General features: G+C 38.7%; 1 protein-coding gene across 1 annotated transcript; it reads right to left on the reverse strand.

Annotated features, from left to right (window-relative positions):
• Window positions 1-7,006: 7,006 nt before the first annotated feature.
• DCUN1D5 (defective in cullin neddylation 1 domain containing 5) lies at window positions 7,007-18,649 on the reverse strand. The gene is made up of 9 exons (XM_072403109.1): window positions 18,521-18,649; window positions 16,251-16,345; window positions 14,133-14,221; window positions 13,341-13,411; window positions 12,503-12,594; window positions 11,218-11,326; window positions 10,204-10,308; window positions 9,542-9,644; window positions 7,007-7,214 (listed from the first exon to the last, which is right to left on the reverse strand). The coding sequence occupies exons 2-9, from the start codon at window positions 16,316-16,318 to the stop codon at window positions 7,159-7,161; spliced, it is 693 nt and encodes a 230-aa protein (XP_072259210.1). The 5' UTR covers window positions 16,319-16,345; window positions 18,521-18,649; the 3' UTR covers window positions 7,007-7,158.
• Between the last annotated feature and the right edge of the window lie 1,785 nt (window positions 18,650-20,434).

Genomic DNA, 20,434 nt, shown 5'->3' on the forward strand with positions numbered 1-20,434 from the left:
TATATATAAAATTTACTTTTTTATTATAACAATTGTTTTTGAGGTTTCCTTTCTTTAAGGTCCAGGAGCAATGGTTGGATCAAGAAGAAGGCGATAGATCTACAAAGCCTGTCCTAAAACATTTGGGGGTCTATTTATACACCAGTCTTTCACTAAATATTTCCTGGTGGAGAATCTCCAGGGTTTCAATGGCAGTGATTGATTCTCCACCAGGAAGTATTTTAGTAAATACCGGATTCACTGTTTTTTAAAGAGAGCCCTAACTGAGTTGTTAAAATACAAGATAAAGGCTATGTGCAAATATATTGATTATTTTCTTTCTTGTTCTTTTTACATGTATCAAATAGAATACCGTACATTTTTTGCGTACTCGCAAAAAAGTACAAAGCATATAAATCTGCTTTAATCTACTGTATAATCTACGGTATATTGCCAAATGAAGAAGTAGAATGGTAGGTACAACTAAATAGAAAAGTAATCCCAGTGATGGCCCTGCTGGTGACCAAACTCCCATCCGCATTCCTCCATATACTTGGTGGAGCTAGCTCAATTAAATAACACAGCAGTGCAAAAACACAAAATATTAAAATGTACAGACATCAGCAAAGTCACAGGGGCAGCTGCTGTGTCTTCCAATGAATGCAAAGGAAATGATTTTATGGTGATACAAAGCATTGCTACAACAAGGCAAAAACTGACTAAAAGAAAAGATACAGCTCAATCAAACCCCCGCCTGCAATAAATCAATATTTCCTTGGTAATATGGGGATACTTTTTATGTATGCACATGTAAAGGGATGCTGGGGCTGTGGGTTTTCTGAGACTGATGGACAGGCCTGAGAAGAAGGGGGTGCAGTCAGTACATTGCTCCGAGGCCTATAAAGCTCAAGGGGGCCCATGAAGCCCAACACGTCCCATAATTTGTATTATACTTTGAACATTTATTTTTTAAATTCATTTAATTTTTGCGAGAACTTTTGTGTACAAGATTGCGAAGCGTTGAGTGTGCGTGAAGCAATAGAAGGCCGCGACAATGACAAAATACTTTTCAGTGACATAATACAAGATTTAACGAACAAAAACTTGTGAAATTTACTATCAATGAATATTCTCACGTGTTCATTTCTAGCTTCAAACTTATTGCTCAGATTACTTCTCCTTGCTTTCCCCCCAAATCCTGGGAGGAAGAAGAAAACGGGACACGAGCCATTTATCGTGACTACAACGAAGACTTTACAAGACAGCAAAGGAAGAAATAATTCCACAGGTAAGGTCCCTGTAAATGCTGTAATTGTAGCATAAAGGACCCACTGACATCACGTGCCTTTTTGTCTATATTATCGAGAGTTTCGAGACTATAAAAAGCTTGACGGTTAGCAGACTTTATTATTAAATTTATACCTTTACATACTAATCTAAATGTATCAATGTAATCTACGATTGTTGGAAATCAATAAAAATATACTCACATATATGTGTGTAGAAGATTGTATTAGGGCCCACACACCTTTGTACGGGGGCCCGGATAGTCTCTCGGCGGCCCTGCTAATGGATATACATATTCCCGGTGCATAGTGTACCAGAAACAATTGCCAGGTGAATGACATAACAACTAGTACCATATGCACTGGCCCCAAGTCAGTTCTATGGGGGGGTCCAATTCAGTTTTGTACCACTGTTAGCTATGTCTGCCAATGCTACCACTCCAGAGGTTTTTCACAATAAAGTTATCAACCCTACACAAAAAAAAAAAGATAGTAGGGGACCTGTGTTTTTTGTGATTGGAGGCCAATAATGGCTGGAGATACCAAGAGGGCGGTCAGGAAAGGGCCCACATGCTGAACCAAGCATTCAGAAATACTGTAGGTTGTTCGCTGCACATCTTCACTTTGTAGTCTGATGTACATTTGTTTTAAACTTTGATGTAAATCTGATGTAAATGTTTCTCAAGTTACCTGCAAACATTAGATGATCAGAGGGGCAATTTAATTTATACAGGCATGCAAACAATTTTGCAGCATTTTTCACATGGGTCCAGCATGCAGTTAAAAGCAATTCAGATATATAGCACGCTGTATTAAAACAAGCCAAAGTACCCACAGAAATACTTGATTAACGTAAAGCGTACCTAAACTCAGAAAAAAAGGTAAACAACCCTTTTATGTTAAGTAAAAAATCTGTTGTTTAATATTTTTTTTAAGTGCAACACCCCTTTTTGTTTTTTTTTAAAAAAGGGTGCAGCACCGCCCCTCTAATAAATGAATAGTAGTGCAAAGCCTCCCGGAATATCTACGTCATGCATCCCGGGAGGCTCTTGAGTGCTCCTTCTGTGCATGCCTGGGTATCTTGGGCATGCGCAGAAGAAGCCTTCTTTCCAAAAAAAAAGTTTTTTTTTCAGCCTACATAACCTGATCTCGCACCTGGGTAGGGTGAGGTAGGAAGAAGAACCAGGAAGAAGAGGAGAAGATGGTGCCACCTGTAGCGCCAGCTCTGTGACGGATCCCATGACGACGCGGGACCGGATGCAAGACACCGCTGGATGGATCGGACTGCCCTGCGGGACTGAAGGTAAGTACATTTTTTTTTGGCACTTTTCAGTTTATTCCCTCTTTAACAAAGCCTGAGTGGTCATTATATGTCATGCCAAGCTCAGACTTATTTATACACCACTATGCAGGGGAAGGATAAACAATGCTTATTTGCTTCAGTACAAAACTATTTTTTGGGGTAATAAGCAAAAGTGGGTGTTAAAAGTGGGACCAACCATATAACATTGACAGTGGTGCTGACAATGGTCAGTTTTCCTTTATTTAGATGGAACCTTCCTTTTCAATACAAAAACAAAATGTTACTGTAATGGTTAATTAGTGCAAGAAATTTAGAAATGTTCAAAAAAAGAAAAAAGCTAATATACTCCAAACATTTCTGCAGTGTTATTTATATTCTTGCTACAATAGCATGCAGAGTGTATTTTACAATCACAGCATGCTTTTAGTGATCATTGTCACAGCTATCAGTGTGCTCAGGTTTAAAAGGATTTCAAAAATAAAAATAGTTTTGTATAATGAGTTTTGAAGCAGACCACAGTGACATCTAGTGATCAACACGCCACATTGCATGTACACCATCACCACTGTAATTACAGATTTAATTGTCCCAGGTTTCCCAATCTCTCTAATTTATTTTAATATGAAAAAATGTTTCTTGGTTAAATAATAATATTTATTTAAATAGCAGTACTATATGCATATTTTCATTTGCATTCTTTGCATTTTTTATATGACGGTCATTTCTATTTTTCTTCTCTGGCAATAACTAGCTGTTCTGTGTGCATTACATGATGGGAATAGACACCTTCCCTGCAATTCATGCACTTATTAAAAAATGTTTTTTTTTTTNNNNAAATATGTGGGATGCCATTTCTGATGTATTAATATTATTATTAAACAGGAGTTATTTATCTCCAACATATTTACAATTAAATAAGGACTTTCAATGACAAAAAGTAACAGACAATGACACAGGAGCAAAGGACCCTACCCCCAAGAGCTTACAATTTAGGAGGAGTTTTTAAAGATTTTAATTGCCTATCCCAGGGATGTCCAAAATTTTTGCAAAGAGGGCCAGATTTGATGAGGTGAAAATGTGTGGGGGCCAACTATTCAGCATGTACCGCACTCAGGGTTAGCGTGAGCATGATCTGCATGGATCCCACACAGCACATGTCCACCAGGTTAAAGTGAGGGATTCCCTAAGCACAGAGTGCTGTGTCAGTGCAGGCTCTGTGCAGAGCACGTTCTTGGAATCAGAGTGGGCATGGTCCATGCGGGTCCCGTACATAACACGTCCACTATAATGATGTAGGGTATTCCCTGTGGACACACTATCCTGCTGATTATGCCATCGGGTAGGGGTCCGATAATTGCAAGGCTGTTCATCAATTCTAAATTAAATATAAAATAGTTTTTTTGTACGTGTGTATTTTATACTGTGGTCAACAGTTCTGGCATGTTGTACATTATTGATTTTATGATAGAGGCTGCGGGCCGGTGGAAATCTGAATTTGTCCTTGGGCCGGTCTTTGGACATACCTGGCCTAGCTGCTGCTTTGACTTGATTATTTACATATAAATTCTGACTTTTCCTTGTGACTTACTTAGTCTGAACCAATACCTAAGGAAATTTATGAAGAACAAAGAGCCATTTTTATTATTTTTTTATTTTTAAATTCTCATATGGCAGCACCAAAATTTTTCTTTAGAGACCACTTTCACAACTCAATATTTAATATGAACAGTGTTGTTTTTCAAAGATAGAAAAACAAATATGCTGGCACATACACAAATATTCCTATCATCTAAACCAGGGTTTCTAAGTCAAGATACTGCGAAACCCTCTGGTTCTTTCAGAAATTACTGGGGGTTCCATGAGCAATTTGTACATCTCAAGTCAGTTAAGGTGACACTAATGACTATTTGTAAGGGTGTCAATCTTTTCACAGACCAACACACTAAATATACTGTGAGCTGTGGATATACTAATTATAGAAGATGTAATAGGGGTTTCAGGCAACCCCACCAATGTAAAAACACAGGGAAATGATCTAAACATGTGTAAATAAAATTATGCTATTCATTGAAAAAGCCTGTTTATACAAAGAGCAGTTTTTGTGCCAACCTTAGTGTCAGAAAAGGGGAGCAGACCTTTTATATTTTCCTACAGTGCCACTTCACTAGTGAAACCTGCAAAACTTTGGTTTCTTGCTCATCCCTGCCTAGCAAATGAGGTTCTACTGTGGTGTGGGCCAACAAAGAAGCAATTTCATCAGGATAAATAGTTCCCTTATTTTGGGAATTCTGGCATATCATGGGTTGGAACCTATTTACAGACATTACGTTTTAGGGCTCTATTTTTTAAAACACGCTTTACAAAGTTTAAAGTCATGTCACTATCTTTCTCTTACAGGGGCTCACAATCTAAGATCCCTACCATAGTCATATGTCTTTAATACAAAGGTCAATTTGGGGGGGAAGCCAGTTAACCTAATTGCATGTTTTTGGAATGTGGAACGAAACTGGAGTACCTAGAGGAAACCCACACAAACCTGCAAACTCCATGCGGATAGTTTCCTGGCCGAGATTGGAACCAGGGACCCAGGACAGAATCTGGGTGCTGCAAAGGACAGTGTTAACCACAGAGCCACCATGCCTAAGGGCCTTAGGTATTAAAGTGGAACTAAAGTCCCAAATCTAAACTGTGGAAAGGGACAGATGTTCCTTCTGCAATAATTGTTCTTACCTGCCTGATCATCCAACTGTCACATTTTGCTCAACGGAGCATGTATTGGTTGCCAGTGAAACCCAGCAAACCTTGCTTCCTGTGCCAGGGATTAAATCAACTCCCTGACACGGCCAACCAAAGAGTCTCTGGGAATAAATCAAGGAAGATGGTGGCGCTCTGCAACAGAACAGGGATAGGCAAGTATTGCAGTTAAGTTCCACATTATGGGCAGAAACAAAACACCATTAAGTCATGAATGATTCCAAAAAACAAGACCTTTAATGTAAACTCAATATACAACTGGACAATTAACATGACATTTGTGAGAAAAAAAAAAACAAAAAAAAAAAAGTTAAGAGCGAGTATAGTCGAAATGGCCCACTTCAGCTCACTTTTGAACCCACTCCAAAATTTCAGTGGTAACTAAAACTATATTCAGCAATCAATGAAATGTTTTTCTTTTGAATTGATACAATAAATATAATAAACAGGACTGGAAGAACAGTTTAGCAAAGTAGGGGACCCTTAAAGACAAATAGGCTCAACACTTGTGCCACAGACCGATAACACCAGTGTAGAATGCTGAACAGAAAATCCTGGTAATAAGATGTTCTATTGAACAATGAATTAGAGAGTAAAGTACAGAATTGTCCTTGGTCTGCTTACAGCTCAGATGTGAAAACAACCAAAGATATTTAAGATCCGAGACAAACCGCATACATGTGCTACATCCACATGAGGCAGATGTTTGTTGCTCGTTAAAGTGCTGCTCCTTTATGGCATATTTTATTACTTAAAGTACGAGAGAGAAAAATTCCACAGCCAATAGTATTACCCATTCCGAAAGGTCAGCAGCAGCCCTTCAAATACCCATTTTCTGTCCAAGGCAATGCTGCTTATAATTAGTGAAACATTGCCAGTATTAATTGTAGCGGCATGCCCATGAGACGAGCTCAATGTAACTTTCTTATTTTGGCACAATGGGTATTTCAAATGCGTTCACAGTCATAAGTGAACATAGGTTTTGGGATATAATTTACAAACTTTATGATTTCACTGTCCTATCTTACAAAATCCCATTTCTTGGAAAGGCAGTGTTACACTTTAAGTGTTACAAATTATTTGATATCAGAAGACTGAATTCAAAGCTGATAAAAGTCGCAGATAAAGTAAGGATTGGCCTGGACTTTTCACTATACAGAAGTAGCAACATGGAATTCTGCATGAAATATGCAAAGAAAACACTGACCTGTTCAAAGGGGTAACAGATATCCTTCATACCAACAATTACTCAATATCAGCAGCTCAGATTTTAAAGAATATTCTAAATATGTGAGCATTAGTTGATTACCATTAACTATCATCGAGCTGGACTCACAGCACTGAATCTCAGACAGTCAAAAAGCATATTATTGGAATTTCGGATGCTTGGTACATTGAAAAAACAAATGTGTTTTAATTAGTTATAACAGTAAAAAGCTATATTCTCATTCTATTCTGAAAATGGGAAAGAGCAAAAAAAGACAAATCAAATTTACTTAAATAAACAAATTTTGAAAACCAACAAGTTTGTGCATATAAATAAAAAATATCTCATAACTATGTTAAATTCCAAAAAGTGTACACATTTGTCCAAGGAACCAGGGTAAATAAAAAGAAAAACACATAAAACAGGGCTTGGATGATGTTTTAGGCCTAGGAAAGAACAGACTATTTTTTTTTTTTAAATCCAGAATTGCGTTTGATGAAAGTCATCAGGCCAACTGCAACTGACAGGACATTGAAGGCTTCGGCAAAGACAAGAGTATTCTTCAAACACTTCATGTTTAGGGCTTCTGGGATCTGAAAGTTCATATGGTATTTCCAGGATAGATCTTGCTATAATGACTGACGATGTTTATACCACTCAACAAATTCATCAAGAAGAACTGGCCCTGAAAGGATTTAGAAAGATACATTAGAGGCATTACATTTCTTCAAATAAATGTTTTATGGTCACTTTAAAAACAAACTTGTCACTTTATTGAGAGACCTATGATTACATGTTTTACTTTATACAAAAAGGGTGGCTAGCTTTTTTTATATATAAAAAAAAATTCTATTTCCCCCCCTCCCCCATCACATATGCCAGATGCTATGGGCTGCCCCTTCTGCACATGCCAAATGTCAGGCATGAATACTGTGTGGCCAGTGTGTAATGCACACAATGGGAATAGATAGAAAAATATAGAAAAGATGTGAAATGTAAAAGTGAAAATGTAAAAGTGAAATGTAAAAAATGGAGATACAAAAAGGGGGGAAAGATGGAGGGGATGGGTTTCTGCGTGGGTTATGAGTTTGAAATGAGTGTCATTACAGCCCTCTAACTAACAATTTACAAAGGCTTTTCTTTTCTGGGATGCCAATACAGATACACTGGTATACTCTGATCTTGTGAGTGATTTTCGAGGTGCCCCACCAAATATGTAAAGAGGTCATAAATCATTACAGCTACCTTAACAGCAAGGAGATGTCCCCAGTACAAATATAACAACAGTCCTTTGAAGTACCACATACAAATGTAACCTCAATTTAGAATAAATAAAGAAATTAGCAGTTCTAGGCTAAGTTTTGGTACAATTAATTTTGTTTAAGGTGTGGATATCCATTACCCTTTAGATCACACAGCATGGGAGTTAAGGGGTGGCATTCTCAGAACTTATGACTTGGTAGATGTTATTAATATTAACCACCTGACCGATAAGCCCGACCTTGGTACGGGCTAAAAAAAGTTACTATTTTCGATAACCCCAAACTTTTCTCCCTATATTAAAATCATCACTTACCTGGTCCCGCTGTGCTCATCCAGCGTCGTGTTCGTGTTCCAGCGTCGTCCTCCAGCGTCGATCTCCCTCTCCAGCGTCGGGTGCCTTCTCCGAGAACCAGCGGGGCCAGGTAAGAAGCCGGCCGGCATCTTCTGTTCCGCCGGCTTCTTGTTCTCCGCCGGCCAGAGGAGAAGATGCCGGCCGGCCAGCTTCTTACCTGGTCACGCTGATCATCCAGCGTCGTTCCCCTTCCAGCATCGGGTGCCTTCTAAGACAAGAAGCCGGCGGAGAAAAAAAAGCCGTCCGGCTTCTCCCTGCGTGCGTGTCTCTCGGCGATGAAGTCGGCGCGTGTGCGGGAAATTCAAATTCAAACTCATTCAAACACATTTTGTATTGGATTGAATACAAACTCCTGTATCCAATCCAATACAAAATAAATACAAAGTATGTAATTGGTAAATATGAAAACCTGTAACGCTTTTGGAACAGAAATCTAGACCTCAGTGTAACGCTCAGGTGGTTAAACAGGATTTATATAGCGCCAACATGTTATGCAGGGCTGTTGATCCTCTAACTAAAATGTTCATGAAAGATGCATCACTAGATTCTCTGTCAGAACCAGGGGTCGAGAACACGTTCCTAATAATGTGATAGTGTCCATGCCTAGTCAAGTGCTTCATCCTGAAAGGAAGTCATGTTACTGCCTACAAGGAACCACTTGTTTGTGGAATGCCGACAGAGCTTGGCAAGTGAATATAGGTGAATTGAGAGCTTTAGAAACTATCAATTTGCTCTACATTTGTAACTCTGTAGTAGTTGCTTAAACATTCTTTTTTTCTAACCATTTGTGTCTCCATCTCCTGGCACACAACTATACCAAGGTTATGGCGCAAGAGTTCCGCCTATCCGCTTCTTTTTTTCTGTACAGAATCTACTAGAAGAACACAACCAATTAGCTATGTTATAATGCACAAACGGGATGTAAGCACTAAGAAATCCTAATATTTGACCTATAGAGTCCCAAAAACCAGTATGTCTCTCACATAAAGGGCCTGGGAGAAGCGGGGTATGTATGCAACTACTGTAGTGGCAGCAAGTGATGTCACCTCAATTTCCACTGAAAAAGGAGCATAATCACTGACGATTTCTTTCCGGCCGGGTCTACATGGACTGTTTCCCCAGCGTTTAACCTGAGACTTTAAAAGCCCATGTTTGAAATTCAGGTGTTTTAAAGCTTACCTTTAAACCGCTGGAATACGTCTATGCCTCGTTTTACTTAATGTTTTCACGCTTTTTTAAACGCTGCTTCAAACATGGGCTTTTAAAAACTCAGGTTAAACGCTGGGGAAACAGTTCGTGTAGACCCAACCTTAATGTTAGCCAGTGGAAAAAAACATTATTTTTAACTAATCATCACCTTCATTTTAAATTGCTTATTCAATATTATATATACTCACAGGCACCATCTTCATCATAGTTACTAAGATCAGAATTAACGGTCCGGCTGAATTCTAAAACATTATACCACTGGTCTTTGTTCATTACTTTGTATTTGGATTGCTGTTAAAACATGATGCAAAAAGTCATATTAGAACATGAAAAATTAACACAACCAGACAGGTGTACTTTAAGGTTGAAATAGGAGGGGGGGTACAAAAAAAAAAAACCCACAAATGAATACAATTCTATATTAATACAACTCTATTTTCAAATAATAGTTTAGGTCCCCAAATATAACTTATTATCAGCCTCCTGCTAATACCTCATTAATAACAGGAGTGGAGTGGCAGGAATGAGAGGCGATGAGGTGTGCTGTTTGCAAAATTAACAAGGAACCCAATGATAGGTGGCGAAAGCAAAGTAAAGTAATGAGAAGAGGTGTTTCTTCTGCACTTTTGCCATTCTGTTAGCATGCTGGGGGTGGAAGATACAACTTCTTTTACTGTGTAAAACTCAGGAGTAAACGTGAGAAATATAATTTTTTGGCAGGTGGAAAAACACCCTGTGTATTTCCAAGTTTGCCTTCAGCTTGGCTTTAGGTACAGAGCTATTGCAGCTGGCAAACATTACTTATTACATCAATCAGCAGAAACATCAACAGCAATCTGGGTTCTCATACCTCGAGGTACTGGTAGAACACAGTAAATAATGGCCATGTTCTTCCCAGTAAAAGTGCCAACATGGATTTCGCAGTATCTAGGTCCAAACTTCGCTGGACTTTGTCCTATGGTAAAAAAACAGATCTGGTTATGACCGTTTGTAAATTCTACATTTAAAGACATTTTTAATTATTCCCCCAAGACACACTAAGACAAATGTACAGCACGATATATGCTTGCCTATTTTACATACATGAGCATATTTGGTTGCGATAATATTGTAAAATTACAATTATCTTCACCACCACATCACATCTGAGAGCTCAAGCAGAGAAAACATTACGTTAAACATTGATCCACCAATAAACCAATACTAAAACTCCGATGCCATTTGAGTACCTTTGTCACTTAAGGTATACCTGCTATTTTAAAGCAAACCATATGGGTTAAACATTGTTCAGGGAAACTTGAAAACAACCTTAATTTGTCAGCTATGAAAGTATTAGGGAAAGTAAAGCTCTGCCTTTTCAATAAATCCTATTTTCCTTTGATCTGTTGTATATACAATATAATAATTTTTAATGTCAAGAAATAATAAGAATATTAAGAAATTTTGGGTTATATCCTTGTAAATTGAAATCTTGAAAACGGATAACCTGTCCTGTGCTGTGCTGATAGGATAAGGAAGTGGGATGGTGTTATAAAGTCCTGCCCTAGGGTTTCATGGCTGCTCCTCCATAGATATAGTATAATGACTGCCAAGAACAATTAAAGGCCTGATTTAGACAAGGGTATTCTAGACAACCCGCAGCTGGTCAGTCACAAATCATACCACAAATGCAAGCTGACTATATTGGGAAACATATTATACTACGCACCACCAGCCTTACAAGCGGAGACCCTTTTTTTGGTGGGTTTAAAAAGCAGTAAATCAGCCTGTGTTATGGTTCCAATTGCTTACAGGGTAAACACTCTGTATGTGGACTGTTGTAGTTTGCCAAAAATAAAATTTAAACACAAATGCACATACTTACCCGTGCAAAATCAAAAGCATATCTGTAAATATTTTTAAAGGCAGTGTTATCGTTCAGTTGCGCCCGGAGGTAATCAAATTTGCCCTGTAACTTCTCTGTGGAATCACATCTTAAATAAAATAAAAAAAAAAAAAACAGATTAACATTATACAGGAATCTCTTACTACTAATGTAACCAAAATGATCCACTGTTTCTGGTCTAGTAGTTTTTGGCATTGGGACCCTAGATCATGCCCTCATGATTTTCGTTGCACAGGTTCACGCAGAAAAAAAAATGTGGAAGTGTTAAAGTGCCGCAATCAAACATGACATTTGAGTCCGTTACTAGCATTAGCACAACAGTTATATTAGCAGAGTTGAGCATTACAGTATATCTGTTACTCTTTCAATTCCATTAACAGGGTACCGGGCTAACAGACAGCAGTGCTGTCCTTGTGTGGAAAGGATAGTCAGACTGACTTGCAGTTTTTTCGGATGCCAAAGATCGGGGCACTAATTTTCCCCACTAGGCACTCACTAACAACTAGGTCCAAGCCTGCCACTAAAACCAACAACAGGGCACCATTTCTCCCACTGACTCAAACGACAGGGCATTCACACCAACAATGGGGCAACATGATGCAAATGACAGTGCTATACTCCTTCTGCAAACACCAATTACTCTTCCCTCCACTGACACCAGTGGGACACAGACCCATTCACCAATGCCAATATTAGGGCTCTATTTCTGTCACTGTCATCAATGACGGGCCACTATCCCAATGTTTCCCAACGGTTTCTACAGAGTTTGCTAGCTTATGCAGTCCAGATTGAATTATAAAATAAAGCACACATACTGCACAAAAAGAGAAATTAATTTCAACACAACTTCCTGTACTTATCCAAGGTATACGTATATTGCCACTGAAGTGCACTTTTAATTGTGCACTTGGGAAACAAAACAGAAAAAAAATTTGCCCAAAAACTTTTTGGCTATCTGAAAATGTGGCATTCTTCCAACTGGCCAGTAATGTAGAAGAAATTCTACTAACCACCACGTTAATACACAGAGTTGTGGATATAGTCATTATAGGAGCGGTTTCCTGAGGACCTAAAGTTATTTTAATATATATTAATATATGATAAACTAGTAATAAAACTTTGTTGCAGGAAGCATTTAGAAAAACAAGGAGGGTTCTTGATATGAAGACTTATTCGATTGCTTTCAAATTGCCATGCATTTACATGCACAGCTTGAGCATATGACATGACCTTTCACAAACAATAAAATAACATTTATTCTTACTGTAGAGATGTCATTCCTTTCAACCACTCTTCCTTTGTGAAAAAACCCATATTTTCTGCCTCCAATTTCCAGGCAAGAACCAACATAATTATCTGAGGAAAACAAGAGCAAACAAAAAAGATACAATTTTCCAGGTATGGCCAGCTTATAAAAATGATGTAGACACAAACTGATACAACTACTTATTCTCATACTGATAATCATCTGACAACACATATACAGTAAACATTTTCCCCATTTCAAATAATTTGGCAAAAAAGCCAACTCGTCAAAACGATGAAGCTTGTGAGTGCTAAACTACAGGAACACCCGCACACCAAGTCAAATCAAATCAAATCTTTTACTATTCACACGGGTTAAAATGACATAGCCTTCATTGATTTATTTTTATGAAATACAGTCTTAGGCTTTGTACAAACTTTAGATGATTCTCGTCCAATTATTGCTTTAGGGCTGGTATCAGACGAGAATCTGAGATATGTACAGCGCTCGTCCCATGTCGTTCATGGATCCACGAACAATGTAATAAGTGAAGAGGAGAAAGTGCAGTGGGGCTCGCACGTTCTCTCCTCCTCTATGTACAGGACTCATTTATGCATCCTTCAGTTTTTTATCATTGGAAAGGATTGTGAAAAATCCTTTCCTACGATGAAAATCTAATGTGTGTACGTAGCCCGTGTCACAGCATGTACAGTTGAAATATCAGCAGAAACAATAACAATTCTTACTGTGTGCACAATAAAGGATTTTTGTGGATTTGACCTACAGTATGTTGCCAATCCTGAACAAATAATATGAAATAAAGTGAAAAAAGAGAAAAAGAAAACATATTTCATACATTTTCCGGTTCTACTCCTATGTCCTCACAGAATTTTTCCATTGCTTCTGGCCCAACAATTTCATCTGGACCTGTTAAACAAAACAAGTGTTTAATACAAAGCCAAAAAGTCAAACATTAGGTCTTTAGCCTGGATATATGCCTTGTAGCAGGAATCCAGAATATAAAATTATATTTTATATATATGTAATATATATTTTTTTACATTTCAATATTATAATGAAAAAAAAAATCTTCATGAATCCTCAACCATTCTGCCACTCAACCATTCTGACATACAATTATTTCCTATTCACCTGCATTTAAAAGCTACTCTTACTTACTACCTGTTGACTGCAGCCTAGTACACATTTGTTGATTTTCACTTCCAAAGTTCAAACCATATTACCATAATCAGATAAAATGATTGTATCTAAGGAAAAAGAGCATATAATTGTATGTGATTGATTTTTATGTTTCCAATCAAATATGTTGGTTTTGATCAAACGCAAATGTCATGTGTACAAATGATTGACCAGTTAAAATGATCAGAATGGCAGAATATTGTACATGAGTATGAAGTTTAGTCAGTTTAGTATAACATTGTCAGCTGATCTGATTGTGCCCAAGTCTAAAACCTCAGTGACTGAGAAAGTCTTCTTCCAGCTACATACTATACCAGGTAAGATAGCATATGTACAGATGGGTATGTTCACAAAGAAGAGTAGAGAAGTTACATGACAATAAGATTTTTTTTTTTTCCAAATGAGAATAGACAAGTAGTAGAATGAGTTCCATGGGTTGATTTCTCACCTGCATACTCATAAAACCAAGCCAGGCACTTTTTGCTTGAAAATAGTTCTCCACTTATTAATCTACTGGCCGTTTGTGTTCTGCAATAACTGTAAATAAAATACAAAACAGTTTACATACAGACTTATAAATTTCCAACAACAAGAAAGGGCTTTTCAGGATGTTCTGATATAAATGAAGCATTCTGCAAAGCATCCAAACCTAAAATTAGCAATGACAGCCACAGACAGCGGTTTAGTCATTTTTTCTCTCTACATTTGAAAAATGTAAATGGCTTTATTCATCTATGTAAATGAAATGATCTGTTTTCACAAAGTACAAGCGTATACGCCAGAAGTGTTCTTAAACATTGCCCCTTGACAAATGAATGTGAACACAAAACAGCTGTGTTTGACCTGCTGAGCTGGCAATGCAAATGCATCTTAATAGATCTTAAATCCCTTTGGAAGATACAAGCTGGATGTGTTCAACCCTCTATTTCACTAAAAGCTCCAGTAGCTATAATAGACTGGGAGCAAATCAGGCTCCTAACCATGTGATCACTAGGTCAGATATGACAATGTAACAGCATGCAGCCTTAAAAAAGTAAGCCTTTTGTTTGCAGATACTACTGCGGCCCGAGAAGGGTAGTGTTCACCTGTTTAATGCTGTAATCGCCAATTAATATAATGATATAAGGCACTAAAAAAGTATAAAGTATAGTTTTTTAAAAAGTGTATCAAATAAAAGCTTTATATGTCCTTAAACAATGTTAAAAAATATTTACACAAGCAGGTTAGGCATTATTGCAGGATAAACACCACAACCCTGCTAAGTATGGCCTGATGTTCAAAAAGGTGTTCAAGCAAATCAAAATCTGTAGGCTTGTGCTTGATATATGATTTTCATGTATGTAAATAAGATGGATAATTATTGCACACCTATTTGTGCCCTAAAAGACTTTTAAGTGTGAAGGGGTCCATGAGAATGAACGCTCCCACCCATTAAAGTGGATTAGTGCATCTATCCTGTATTATAGTGCTAACCTGTGTGTACAAAACAGTTTAAATTTAAAATAAAATAAGTGTAAGCCAAAATATTATTACACACTATGTATATAGCACCAGCATACTACGTAGCGCTTTACAAAGCCCATATGTCATGTCTTTAGTACATTCTAAGGTCAATTTTGGGATAGAAGCCAACTAACATAACTGCATATTTTTAGAATGTGGGAGGAAAGCCATGCAAACATGGAGAGAGCTTACAAACTCCTTGCATATAGTGTCCTAGCCAAGATTTGAACCTGGGACCTAGCGCTGCAAAGACCAAAGTGCTAACCTCTGAGCCACCGTCACTGCCCTTTAATAGATGCACCATTACTCATATTACAAGACTGATTTCAAATGACCCTCCTGTAATTTTTGATGAAGTTGACAATTACTGAATATTTTGTACTTATCTTTACGTGGATTTGGGTATACTGGCTGCAAAAACCTATTATCCATTGGGTATTTGTACTTTGTTAAATGTATTTAAAAAAAAAAAAACTGCCTTTTGATCAGCCAGAAATTCAATGTGTGTCTTGGTTGCAGAAAGTTCACCTATTCTCCATCATTTTTAATTCCTGTATATTTTTCCCCTTTTTTTTGAACAACAAGGAGGGATATAATATTCTACAATGTGTGTAGTAAAAGGCTGCTGGCATATGGGAGTGTGCTAATGTCAGAAGGAATTAGGCTTCCAGCAGATGCCTCTAGAATGTTGACAGTCTGCTGCTGATGTCACAGGAAGTGATAAAAGCCTGGAACATGTTCCAGAGGGAAGTATGATGGACATACATATACACTTCAAGCCGCTAAAGATGCACCAGTTTGCAAGCACCAGCCTAAGACATTACTGCTCCCTAGTTTGATTGGAGGCTCACAGATATATCAAGCCTGCTCTACCCAAATGCAATGAGCTCTCAATAATACCTGGTTCTGAATACCACTCAGCTTAATTATCAGCAAGTTTTTCAGTAGCTGCTATTTCTTTAAAGCAAGGTCCAAAGTCACACAACAGCTTTGTGCTTCTTCATCCTCTTCTGATTACAGGAATAATGAATATGATGTACTTATCATCACAGGACATAAATACCTTGTTATTCTACATTTCTTCACATTCACTTCCTCAGCAGCAGATTTTCTCTTTTTTTTCACAGACATATTGCTGTCAAATCAACACTCAGGACTCTGGAAATATTAAAGAAGCAGAACAGACATTTTATCAATAAGAAGGAAAATGTTACCATAGCATATCACACCACTGCACAATGATTCTGGTAAATGAATACAAATAAATACAATTTGCAGTTACAGGGTCTGACAGCAATAGAATGGTGCCTGGAGTGCTTACAACAGTCACCTTTAATATTATGGAATGGTGGGAAGTAGTGAGGGTTTTAGGAGACCAAAGATGGGTAGGCAAGTTTGAAAAGTTGGGTTTTGAGTGCTCTTTTAAATGATAATAGAGTAGGAGCAAGCCGAATAGGACAAGGTATACCATTCCAGAGAGTCAAGGCAGCTCTAGAGAAGTCTTGTATTCGTGCGTGTGATGAGGTTATGAGTAAGGAAGTATTTAGTAGGTCATTGGAGGAGCGGAGAGAGCGGCTGGGGGAGTATTTTTGTACAAGGTGAGAAAGGTAAGTGGGACAATAACTGTGTAGGGATTTGAAGGCAAAGCACAGGAGCTCGAATTTGATTCTAAAGGTGAAATGGAAACTAATGAAGAGAACTACAAAGAGATGCAGCGGAAGAGGAGCGGAGGGAAGGATGGATGAGTCTGGTTGCAGCATTAATAATAGATTGTAGAGGCGAGAGTCGGGTTAGTGGAATACCAGAGAGGAGGAGGTTACAGTAGTCCAGTCGAGAGATGTAAGAGCTTCCCCAAAAACAAGTACACAACGGCAGCTGTTTTTATTTCTATTCTGGTTGCTTTATAAACTAAAACCTAAGCGACAAAATAGAGCCAATAACTGTGATTCATAGGAGAGGCGTGGGAGGGCAAATGGGCCTTCAGTTGTAGGGGTGCAATAGTAGGTGGTGTGTGTGAAGTAAAATAGATTTAAAGTGAAACTAAACCTGTGATTACTCAACTATCCCCTAACAATGGTGCCGCCATCTTCCTTTTTTATTTTTTTTTCCTAGAGATGATCTTTGGCCATCTTGACTGGCCAGGCGATGATGACATAACTCCTTCACAGGCACGCTGGTCCATTCTTTCCTGGCATGTGCAAGGAAAGTTAAGAATGCCAGGTTTCCTGCAGCAACATTTGACAGCTGGTCGGTGATCAGACATGTAAAAACTATTTTTGCAAAAGGAACATAGCCTGTCGCAATATGCAATACACACCTGTCTGAATCACCAATCAATCCACTAGTTTAATAGGGAGCGCGGTATAAGGCAGTAGAAAGGTAATCAGACAGCAATAAAATAGTAGAGGAGTAAGAGGGAATGATGGCGAGTCAGTAGCAGCTCATGCACAGTGCCAAGGTGACTTACATGAGCAGTAAATAAGTACGGGAAGGATGCCCAATCCCACAATGTGGATATCAATATGGTGGTGAGATTCACATAGACCTTTCAGACCATACACTAACATACATGTGTAGGATTTTGCATGAACACAGTTCAGCAATAGAAACCAATCAGGTTTTGATTGAAGGTAACATGCACAAAGTAGCAGAGAGCAGACCTCATTGTTCTTCTACTCCAGTGCCCAATCAATTCGATGTTTTTTTTTTTTTGTTTTTTTTATTTCCTTTGGAATAATTTAAGCGGTGAGAACTTTAAACCCCTTGTTAGGATTCACTTATTGTTATTAGGCTAGAAAGTCATTTATTTATAAAAAAAATAAAATTGGTCTCTAGCAACAGATGTGCTACCTGCCCCAAGCACAACCAGGAAGAGCCCACTGCCCAGGAAGGGCCCGCTGCCCCCAAACCCCCCAGGAAGAGCCCACTGCCCCAAGCCCCCCATGCCCCCAGGAAGAGCCCGCTGCCCCCGTGCCCTCGGGAAGCACCCACTGCCCCAAGCCCCCTGTGCCCCCAGGAAGCACCCGCTGCCCCAAGCGCCCCCAGTTGTGTACATTGGATGAGCCCCAAATCTTTCCATGCACATAAGAAGTGCCCATGTCTTCACATGTTATAGGATTAACCCAAATCCTAGATCTTCAGTGCCAAGTTTGCTGAAGTGGCAGCATGCCTGTCATTGAGAGGCCGGGGTTATCCTACAGCAGTGGCGCACACATATGCTAGCACGCAGTACGAAGGTTTATACACACTCCATACGGAGGACGGAGCACACAGCCCAGCATGGAGCAGTGTGAGTGGCCAGAACTTTCCCCTCCGGGCTCCCTCCATTGTTACCTCTCTCCTCCGGCTCCCCCCGCCGCCCAGGATTGAGCTCACTCCACTACAACGGCCGGTCTACTGGAGATAACGTCGCCGCACTGACGTTCCCCGGACGCGCTGATGACGTCAAACGGAGCGACTTTCCCAGCGCGTGCAGTGACTGTGTAAGCCGGAGTGCAGAGTCACCGTGTGATGACACCGCTTCAGGCACTCCTATGCCCTATAATACATAAGCTGTGTGTTTTATTAGCTCCATGCGTCATCTACTGAATGTAATATAAATGTTACTTCATTTATAGGCAAAATCAGACTGAAAACATTTAAATGGTGGAAAACAATAAAGGGGGCAGAGCACAGGTCACATGATCTATGAAAGTCACATGACCTAAAAAAAAAAACCCTGTCACATGACCCACCTCACTTCCAGTTGCTGTGTTCTCTGCATCAGAGGGTGGTCTGTGGGCTCCTCAGTGGTCCTACAGGTCTGCTGCTTTATAGCACTACATTACATTGGCCTTTTGTTTTTCTAAAACACTGTAAAATAAAACATTGCTTTTTAAAATAAAATACTGTTTTGTTTTTTTGTCCCTTGCAGATCTCCTTCAGCCACTACATTCACTCCAGCAATGGCGGCATTGGCTGGTTGGATGGGGACAATAGAGGACTATGCCTGTTTAGTTTCAATTAGCATGGCTGATCATTGTCCCTATTGTGAGGACTGGGAGACAAGGAAGGAGCTCAATGGTTGTGTGAGAACCCACCTTATTAGGAGTTGCTGACCAGCCAAACAAAGAGAAGAGAATAGGGATGGGTGAATGTTCCCGAGTTCAGCCAATCCTGAATGAATCCTCTGAACTCAAACTTAAGCTTATTGTAAAAAAAGTGTGTGGGCACATTTCATGTATCAATTGAAAACACAGAAGTCACTAATAATAAGTTAGGGATTCTGAAATTCCCTGGTGGGAAACAATTACTGCCATTGAAACACATGGACCTAGAAGATTCTCCAGGGAATGTCTGATTCCCTGTTTTAAAAAAAAGAGCCTTAGAACATGTTTGCAATAACATAGAAGGAGAGCTTCATTCAAGTTTATAGATGACTTGGAAAATTACCAGGAAAATATTTTTTTTCTCTGAAGGTGAATTATTATATCATCTAAACACGTGCCCCATCCCCAGATATAGCTTATAAATTTGTAGAGACAGAAAAAATGTTGGGACTTTTTAGGCACTTTATATTACCACTTTTATCATAAATACCCATTCAATTGTTATGATAAAATCATATAAAAACGTAATGATTTTATTACAATAATTGAATGGGTATTTATAAATCAAGTGGTTAATATAAAGTGCCTAAAAAGTCCTCAAATTTTTTCTGTCTCTACAAATTTATATGGAAAAATACCATTCTATTCTAATCTACCAATCTAACCTCGTCACACAAACGGCTCCAACACTTCTGTAGAGCTGCCCCGACTCTCTGGAATGGTCTTCCTCGTCCTATTTAGCTTGCTCCTACTTTTTGCAGTTAGGAGAGCACTTAAAAACCAGCTTTTCATACTTGGCTACTCATATTCTTCTGTCTCCTAAATCCTCACTACTTCCCACCACTACATATCTCCCCTCCTATTGTGTGATACTTCCCCACCTCCTGGATTGTAAGCTCTTCTGGGCAGGATCCTCTCCTCCTCTTGTGTCACTGCCTGTATCTGTCTGTCATTTGCAACCCCTATTTAATGTACAGCGCTGCGTAATATGTTGGCGCTATATACAGCTCAATAGTAATAATAAAATTATTAATAATAATCTATTAAATTAAATGCTTGGGAAATACTGTAGTTGGTATTAAATATCAGTACTAGTTTTACAGATCATGTCACTGACACCATTGACATCTAATAACTTGAATGTGTAATTGATTTTTAT

The sequence above is a fragment of the Pyxicephalus adspersus genome, chromosome 1 (genome assembly GCF_032062135.1).
Source record: "Pyxicephalus adspersus chromosome 1, UCB_Pads_2.0, whole genome shotgun sequence".
Lineage (NCBI taxonomy): Eukaryota > Metazoa > Chordata > Amphibia > Anura > Pyxicephalidae > Pyxicephalus > Pyxicephalus adspersus.